At 47.6% G+C, this 10,000-nt stretch overlaps 1 protein-coding gene across 10 annotated transcripts in view; it reads left to right on the top strand.

Moving 5' to 3' along the window:
• LOC127928899 (intermembrane lipid transfer protein VPS13B-like) overlaps nt 1–10,000 on the top strand; it is a 74,893-nt gene that overhangs the window by 55,362 nt on the left and 9,531 nt on the right. For all 10 annotated transcript variants that reach the window (XM_052516489.1, XM_052516492.1, XM_052516493.1 and 7 more), the window contains exons 9-11: nt 1,166–1,455; nt 4,011–4,138; nt 7,700–7,923. In XM_052516489.1, the coding sequence (XP_052372449.1) occupies nt 1,166–1,455; nt 4,011–4,138; nt 7,700–7,923 (642 nt within the window). The remainder of the gene's footprint in view (nt 1–1,165; nt 1,456–4,010; nt 4,139–7,699; nt 7,924–10,000) is intronic.

The raw sequence follows: 10,000 nt of genomic DNA, 5'->3' as shown, positions 1-10,000 counted from the left end.
CGAGCAAAAAGGGCATTTACTGCTCGTAGTGTGGACACCTTTCACAGTATCTTCATGCAGTTACTGGCTAACATGACCCCCCATTTTCTCCTGAACACAATACAACCGAGGCAGGATACTTGTCCACATGATTAATAATGTATTTAATGAAGCAAAAAATTGACATGAACTCATTTTCTAACAAATTAGCAGTTAGTGCCTTTTTTTTGTTGCTTGGTTAGGTGCAGTGCAGAGTGGGAAATAACTCCCAGTCTTCCCCTGTCGTCTCCTGTCGTCTCCTGTCGTCTCCTGTCTTCTCCTGTCGTCTCCTGTCGTCTCCTGTCTTCTCCTGTCGTCTCCTGTCTTCTCCTGTCGTCTCCTGCCGTCTCCTGTCTTCTCCTGTCGTCTCCTGTCTTCTCCTGTCGTCTCCTGTCGTCTCCTGTCTTCTCCTGTCGTCTCCTGTCTTCTCCTGTCGTCTCCTGTCTTCTCCTGCCGTCTCCTGCCGTCTCCTGTCGTCTCCTGTCGTCTCCTGTCTTCTCCTGTCGTATCTCCTGTCTTCTCCTGTCCTCTCCTGTCTTCTCCTGTCGTATCTCCTGTCTTCTCCTGTCGTCTCCTGTCGTCTCCTGTCGTCTCCTGTCTTCTCCTGTCTTCTCCTGTCTTCTCCTGTCTTCTTCTGTCATCTCCTGTCTTCTCCTGTCTTCTTCTGTCGTCTCCTGTCGTCTCCTGTCTTCTCCTGTCATCTCCTGTCTTCTTCTGTCGTCTCCTGTCTTCTCCTGTCGTCTCCTATCTTCTCCTGTCTTCTCCTGTCGTATCCTGTCTTCTCCTGTCTTCTCCTGTCTTCTTCTGTCATCTCCTGTCTTCTCCTGTCTTCTTCTGTCGTCTCCTGTCGTCTCCTGTCTTCTCCTGTCATCTCCTGTCTTCTCCTGTCTTCTCCTGTCGTCTCCTGTCTTCTCCTGTCTTCTCCTGTCTTCTCCTGTCTTCTTCTGTCATCTCCTGTCTTCTCCTGTCTTCTTCTGTCGTCTCCTGTCGTCTCCTGTCTTCTCCTGTCATCTCCTGTCTTCTTCTGTCATCTCCTGTCGTCTCCTGTCTTCTCCTGTCATCTCCTGTCTTCTCCTGTCGTCTCCTGTCTTCTCCTGTCTTCTCCTGTCTTCTCCTGTCTTCTCCTGTCTTCTCCTGTCTTCTCTAGGCCTGTTCTCTCCCAGATACAGCGGTGCTCAGCCTTGCTCCAGCAGGAGAGAACACACCTTCCACACCTGTCTCTGTGGCCTGCTGGGACCTGCTGAGAAAGGAGGGGGAGATCCCTCAGTTCCCTCTACCAACCAGACACATGATGTTCAGCTGCCTGCCCACCATAGACTCTGGACCTGCAGCTGGGTCTGAGTCCTGGAGCCTCCCGGCCCCCATCAGACCTGACTTCCCCAGGCAGAGTGTGGCCGTCCCTGGGGAGATCTGCAGTAGCAGTGGTCTGAGCACCAGGTGGGTGAAACAGAACAGAACAGAGAGACTACATGATCTATCGTCTCTCTGTTCTGTCAGGGTCTGATCTCTCTGTCCTGTAGTCTCTCTGTCCTGTAGTCTCTCTATCCTCTAGTCTCTCTGTCCTGTAGTCTCTCTGTTCTGTCAGGGTCTGATCTCTCTGTCCTGTAGTCTCTCTGTCCTCTAGTCTCTCTGTCCTGTAGTCTCTCTATCCTCTAGTCTCTCTGTCCTGTAGTCTCTCTGTTCTGTCAGGGTCTGATCTCTCTGTTCTGTAGTCTCTCTGTCCTGTAGTCTCTCTGTCCTGTAATCTCTCTGTTCTGTCAGGGTCTGATCTCTCTGTCCTGCAGTCTCTCTGTCCTGTAGTCTCTCTGTTCTGTCAGGGTCAATTCTCTCTCTGTTCTGTAGTCTCTCTGTTCTGTCAGGACAGAGAGAACAGACCCTGGCTAGGGAACATAAAGCACAGAGCCTTTAGTGGTCATGCCCTGTTAAACACTGCCACTGGAGCCTTAAGGGATGCCCTCATCATTTCCACTGTCTCTACTCCTTCTCTCTGTTCTCTCTCTCTGTTCTCTCTCTCTGTTCTCTCTCTCTGTTCTCTCTCTCTCTGTTCTCTCTCTCTCTGTTCTCTCTCTCTCTGTTCTCTCTCTCTCTGTTCTCTCTCTCTCTGTTCTCTCTCTCTGTTCTCTCTCTCTGTGTTCTCTCTCTCTGTTCTCTCTCTCTGTTCTCTCTCTCTGTTCTCTCTCTCTGTGTTCTCTCTCTCTGTTCTCTCTCTCTGTTCTCTCTCTGTGTTCTCTCTCTCTGTTCTCTCTCTCTCTGTTCTCTCTCTCTGTTTCTCTCTCTGTGTTCTCTCTCTCTGTTCTCTCTCTCTCTGTTCTCTCTCTCTCTGTTCTCTCTCTCTCTGTTCTCTCTCTCTGTTCTCTCTCTCTGTTCTCTCTCTCTGTTCTCTCTCTCTGTTCTCTCTCTCTGTTCTCTCTCTCTGTTCTCTCTCTCTCTGTTCTCTCTCTCTCTGTTCTCTCTCTCTCTGTTCTCTCTCTCTCTGTTCTCTCTCTCTGTTCTCTCTCTCTGTGTTCTCTCTCTCTGTTCTCTCTCTCTGTTCTCTCTCTCTGTTCTCTCTCTCTGTTCTCTCTCTCTGTTCTCTCTCTCTATTCTCTCTCTCTCTGTTCTCTCTCTCTGTTTCTCTCTCTCTGTTCTCTCTCTCTGTTCTCTCTCTGTTTCTCTCTCTCTGTTCTCACTCTCTGTTCTCTCTCTCTGTTCTCACTCTCTGTTCTGTCTCTCTGTTCTCTCTCTCTCTGTTTCTCTCTCTCTCTCTCTCTCTCTCTGTCTGTTTCTCTCTCTCTCTCTGTCTCTCTGTCTGTTTCTCTCTATCTCTCTCCCTCTCTCTCTCTCTCTGTCTCTCTGTCTGTTTCTCTCTCTCTCCCTCTGTCTGTTTCTCTCTATCTCTCTTGTCTCCGGGGGTGGCCTAAACACAGGCTCTTATAGTCAACTGTTTGGACAGCTTTCCTCTCCAAGGAAGCAGAAACAGCCTTCTCCTCTTCATAATTGGGCTCACGAGTTCAGAAGTGATTTTTACAACACAGATACTTTCATTCTTTTGTTCTTTCATGACCCAGCTGTGTTTCCCTCGGTCTGTGTGTGTGTGTGTGTGTGTGTGTGTGTGTGTGTGTGTGTGTGTGTGTGTGTGTGTGTGTGTGTGTGTGTGTGTGTGTGTGTGTGTGTGTGTGTGTGTGTGTGTGTGTGTGTGTGTGTGTGTGTGTGTGTGTGTGTGTGTGTGTGTGTGTCCCTTCCTCCCCAAGCCTGCCTCCAATCAGGGCCCTACCCTGCAGGCCTGCCTCCAATCAGGGCTCTAACCTGCAGGCCTGCCTCCAATCAGGGCCCTACCCTGCAGGCCTGCCTCCAATCAGGGCCCTACCCTGCAGGCCTGCCTCCAATCAGGGCCCTAACCTGCGGGCCTGCCTCCAATCAGGGCCCTAACCTGCAGGCCTGCCTCCAATCAGGGCCCTAACCTGCGGGCCTGCCTCCAATCAGGGCCCTAACCTGCGGGCCTGCCTCCAATCAGGGCCCTACCCTGCAGGCCTGCCTCCAATCAGGGCCCTACCCTGCAGGCTTGCCTCCAATCAGGGCCCTAACCTGCGGGCCTGCCTCCAATCAGGGCCCTAACCTGCGGGCCTGCCTCCAATCAGGGCCCTAACCTGCGGGCCTGCCTCCAATCAGGGCCCTAACCTGCAGGCCTGCCTCCAATCAGGGCCCTAACCTGCAGGCCTGCCTCCAATCAGGGCCCTACCCTGCAGGCCTGCCTCCAATCAGGGCCCTACCCTGCAGGCCTGCCTCCAATCAGGGCCCTACCCTGCAGGCCTGCCTCCAATCAGGGCCCTAACCTGCAGGCCTGCCTCCAATCAGGGCCCTAACCTGCAGGCCTGCCTCCAATCAGGGCCCTAACCTGCGGGCCTGCCTCCAATCAGGGCCCTAACCTGCGGGCCTGCCTCTGGGCTCAGTGAGGGCCGGAGGGACCTGTGCTGCAGGTGGTTAAATGACTCAGTGTTTATTGGTTGTTTCAGAGCGTTGGTGATGACGTACCAGGAACACCTGGGCGTCACCTACGTGACGCTGAACGAGGACCCCTGTCCTCACATGGTCATCCACAACCAGACCCCTCTGTCTATGCTGCTCAGGGAGAATGTCAAGGGTAACGTCTGATACACACGCACACGCACACACAGATACATACATTGGAGCAAAAAAGTATTTAGTCAGCCACCAATTGTGCAAGTTCTCCCACTTAAAAAGATGAGAGAGGCCTGTAATTTTCATCATAGGTCCACTTCAACTATGACAGACACAATGAGAAGAAAACAATCCAGAAAATCACATTGTAGGATTTTAAATCAAATCAAATCAAATCAAATCAAATTTATTTATATAGCCCTTCGTACATCAGCTGATATCTCAAAGTGCTGTACAGAAACCCAGCCTAAAACCCCAAACAGCAAACAATGCAGGTGTAAAAGCACGGTGGCTAGGAAAAACTCCCTAGAAAGGCCAAAACCTAGGAAGAAACCTAGAGAGGAACCGGGCTATGTGGGGCCTGGCCAGCCACCCCAACCTAAATGAATTTATTTGCAAATTATAACAGTAAAACTCCTCATAACAGTCCAACCTGATATCAGAACTACACCTCTCCTCATATAACAGTCCAACCTGATGTCAGAACTACACCTCTCCTCATATAACAGTCCAACCTGATGTCAGAACTACACCTCTCCTCATATAACAGTCCAACCTGATATCAGAACTACACCTCTCCTCATATAACAGTCCAACCTGATATCAGAACTACACCTCTCCTCATATAACAGTCCAACCTGATGTCAGAACTACACCTCTCCTCATATAACAGTCCAACCTGATGTCAGAACTACACCTCTCCTCATATAACAGTCCAACCTGATGTCAGAACTACACCTCTCCTCATATAACAGTCCAACCTGATGTCAGAACTACACCTCTCCTCATATAACAGTCCAACCTGATGTCAGAACTACACCTCTCCTCATATAACAGTCCAACCTGATGTCAGAACTACACCTCTCCTCATATAACAGTCCAACCTGATATCAGAACTACACCTCTCCTCATATAACAGTCCAACCTGATATCAGAACTACACCTCTCCTCATATAACAGTCCAACCTGATATCAGAACTACACCTCTCCTCATATAACAGTCCAACCTGATATCAGAACTACACCTCTCCTCATATAACAGTCCAACCTGATATCAGAACTACACCTCTCCTCATAACAGTCCAACCTGATATCAGAACTACACCTCTCCTCATATAACAGTCCAACCTGATATCAGAACTACACCTCTCCTCATATAACAGTCCAACCTGATGTCAGAACTACACCTCTCCTCATATAACAGTCCAACCTGATGTCAGAACTACACCTCTCCTCATATAACAGTCCAACCTGATATCAGAACTACACCTCTCCTCATATAACAGTCCAACCTGATGTCAGAACTACACCTCTCCTCATATAACAGTCCAACCTGATGTCAGAACTACACCTCTCCTCATATAACAGTCCAACCTGATATCAGAACTACACCTCTCCTCATATAACAGTCCAACCTGATGTCAGAACTACACCTCTCCTCATATAACAGTCCAACCTGATATCAGAACTACACCTCTCCTCATATAACAGTCCAACCTGATGTCAGAACTACACCTCTCCTCATAACAGTCCAACCTGATATCAGAACTACACCTCTCCTCATATAACAGTCCAACCTGATGTCAGAACTACACCTCTCCTCATATAACAGTCCAACCTGATATCAGAACTACACCTCTCCTCATATAACAGTCCAACCTGATGTCAGAACTACACCTCTCCTCATAACAGTCCAACCTGATATCAGAACTACACCTCTCCTCATATAACAGTCCAACCTGATGTCAGAACTACACCTCTCCTCATATAACAGTCCAACCTGATATCAGAACTACACCTCTCCTCATATAACAGTCCAACCTGATGTCAGAACTACACCTCTCCTCATATAACAGTCCAACCTGAACCTGATATCAGAACTACACCTCTCCTCATATAACAGTCCAACCTGATATCAGAACTACACCTCTCCTCATATAACAGTCCAACCTGATGTCAGAACTACACCTCTCCTCATAACAGTCCAACCTGATATCAGAACTACACCTCTCCTCATATAACAGTCCAACCTGATGTCAGAACTACACCTCTCCTCATATAACAGTCCAACCTGATATCAGAACTACACCTCTCCTCATATAACAGTCCAACCTGATGTCAGAACTACACCTCTCCTCATATAACAGTCCAACCTTATATCAGAACTACACGTCTCCTCATATAACAGTCCAACCTGATGTCAGAACTACACCTCTCCTCATATAACAGTCCAACCTGATATCAGAACTACACCTCTCCTCATAAAACAGTCCAACCTGATGTCAGAACTACACCTCTCCTCATATAACAGTCCAACCTGATATCAGAACTACACCTCTCCTCATATAACAGTCCAACCTGATATCAGAACTACACCTCTCCTCATATAACAGTCCAACCTGATGTCAGAACTACACCTCTCCTCATATAACAGTCCAACCTGATATCAGAACTACACCTCTCCTCATAAAACAGTCCAACCTGATGTCAGAACTACACCTCTCCTCATATAACAGTCCAACCTGATGTCAGAACTACACCTCTCCTCATATAACAGTCCAACCTGATATCAGAACTACACCTCTCCTCATATAACAGTCCAACCTGATATCAGAACTACACGTCTCCTCATATAACAGTCCAACCTGATGTCAGAACTACACCTCTCCTCATATAACAGTCCAACCTGATGTCAGAACTACACCTCTCCTCATATAACAGTCCAACCTGATATCAGAACTACACCTCTCCTCATAAAACAGTCCAACCTGATATCAGAACTACACCTCTCCTCATATAACAGTCCAACCTGATATCAGAACTACACCTCTCCTCATATAACAGTCCAACCTGATATCAGAACTACACCTCTCCTCATATAACAGTCCAACCTCAGACATGATGTCAGAACTACACCTCTCCTCATATAACAGTCCAACCTGATGTCAGAACTACACCTCTCCTCATATAACAGTCCAACCTGATATCAGAACTACACCTCTCCTCATATAACAGTCCAACCTGATATCAGAACTACACCTCTCCTCATATAACAGTCCAACCTGATGTCAGAACTACACCTCTCCTCATATAACAGTCCAACCTGATGTCAGAACTACACCTCTCCTCATATAACAGTCCAACCTGATATCAGAACTACACCTCTCCTCATATAACAGTCCAACCTGATATCAGAACTACACCTCCTCATATAACAGTCCAACCTGATATCAGAACTACACCTCTCCTCATATAACCGTCCAACCTGATATCAGAACTACACCTCTCCTCATAAAACAGTCCAACCTGATATCAGAACTACACCTCTCCTCATATAACAGTCCAACCTGATATCAGAACTACACCTCTCCTCATATAACAGTCCAACCTGATGTCAGAACTACACTTCTCCTCACATGTGTTAACCTCAGACACGTTTTTTTAAATATACATACTTTGTGAATGTCTTTTTAAAATGGTCAAATAACATGAATCAACTGTTTACCATTTGTCCCCCCTCCAGAACCCCCCAGGACAGAGGTGTACTGCCGCCCCCTCCCTGCCAACTCCTCCCTCCACCATGACCTCTACCACCACTTCTCCAGCTTCCCTGCCTGCAGACAGAGAGAGCCTCTGCCCACCGTGCTGCTGAAGGCCAGTCCTGACCCCAACAGTCTGCAGCCCAGCGACCTGCAGGCGTCTCCGGAGTGGAGCGACCCCGTGGACATCAACTGCCCCGGCACACAGGTCAACAACTAATACGACCCACTGGGCTGATATCTGCTATTTAGGTTGGACGTGCTTGCAGACATTTTGTTTTAATGTATGGGGTGTTCCTGAGAATCAGACCCACTATACTGCCGTTGCAAGAGCCACACAACATTATCCCCTACCACCACCCATAGACCTAACATTATCCCCTACCACCACCCATAGACCCAACATTATCCCCTACCACCACCCATAGACCCAACATTATCCCCTACCACCACCCATAGACCCAACATTATCCCCCACCCATAGACCCAGCATCCACCACCCATAGACCCAACATTATCCCCTACCACCACCCATAGACACAACATTATCCCCTACCACCACCCATAGACACAACATTATCCCCTACCACCACCCATAGACCCAACATTATCCCCTACCACCACCCATAGACACAACATTATCCCTACCACCACCCATAGACACAACATTATCCCCTACCACCACCCATAGACCCAACATTATCCCCTACCACCACCCATAGACACAACATTATCCCCTACCACCACCCATAGACCCAACATTATCCCCTACCACCCATAGACACAACATTATCCCCTACCACCACCCATAGACACATTATCCCCTACCACCACCCATAGACCCAACATTATCCCCTACCACCACCCATAGACCCAACATTATCCCTACCACCACCCATAGACCCAACATTATCCCCTACCACCACCCATAGACCCAACATTATCCCCTACCACCACCCATAGACCCAACATTATCCCTACCCACCACCCATAGACCCAACATTATCCCCTACCACCACCCATAGACCCAACATTATCCCCTACCACCACCCATAGACCCAACATTATCCCCTACCACCACCCATAGACCCAACATTATCCCTACCACCACCCATAGACACAACATTATTTCCTACCACCACCCATAGACCCAACATTATTCCTACCACCACCCATAGACCCAACATTATCCCCTACCACCACCCATAGACACAACATTATCCCCTACCACCACCCATAGACCCAACATTATCCCCTACCACCACCCATAGACCCAACATTATCCCCTACCACCACCCATAGACCCAACATTATCCCCTACCACCACCCATAGACACAACATTATCCCCTACCACCACCCATAGACCCAACATTATCCCTACCACCACCCATAGACACAACATTATCCCCTACCACCACCCATAGACCCAACATTATCCCCTACCACCACCACCCATACACACACCATTATCCCTACCACCACCCATAGACACACATAGACCCCATAGAACATTATTTCCTACCACCACCCATAGACCCAACATTATTCTACTACCACCACCCATATACCCACCATTATCCCTACTACACCACTACCATAAACTACTATAGACACACTTATCCCCTAACTGACCACCCATAGACCCAACATTATTCCTACCACCACCCATAGACCCAACATTATCCCCTACCACCACTACCATAGACTCACCATTATCCCCTACTACCACCAACATTAGACTGCCCATAGACTGCTTATTTCTACTACTTATCCCCTACTGCTACACCTACCTACATAGACTACTACTAACTATTATCCCCTACTACTACCCATAAACACAACTATTATCCCCTACTGCACTACTACCTACTATAGATACTACTACTACATTACTTAATACTACTACCACCTAACATAGACTCACTACTAACTATTATTACTACTACTACTACTACTACTATACTACTGCTACTACTACTACTACTACTACTAATACTACTACTACTACTGATACTACTACTACTACTACTACTACTACTACTACTACTACTACTACTACTACTGCTACTACTACTACTGATACTACTACTACTACTACTACTACTACTAACTACTACTACTACTACTACTACAGTAGAGTTAAACTCACCACTACTACTACTACTACTACTACTACTACTACTACTACTGATACTACTACTACTACTACTACTACTACTACTACTACTACTACTACTACTACTACTACTACTACTAATACTACTACTACTACTACTACTACTAC

The sequence above is a fragment of the Oncorhynchus keta genome, unplaced genomic scaffold (genome assembly GCF_023373465.1).
Source record: "Oncorhynchus keta strain PuntledgeMale-10-30-2019 unplaced genomic scaffold, Oket_V2 Un_scaffold_4810_pilon_pilon, whole genome shotgun sequence".
NCBI lineage: Eukaryota > Metazoa > Chordata > Actinopteri > Salmoniformes > Salmonidae > Oncorhynchus > Oncorhynchus keta.
The sequence above is the reverse complement of the archived record's forward strand: the minus strand, read 5'-3'. Positions and strand labels throughout refer to the sequence as shown.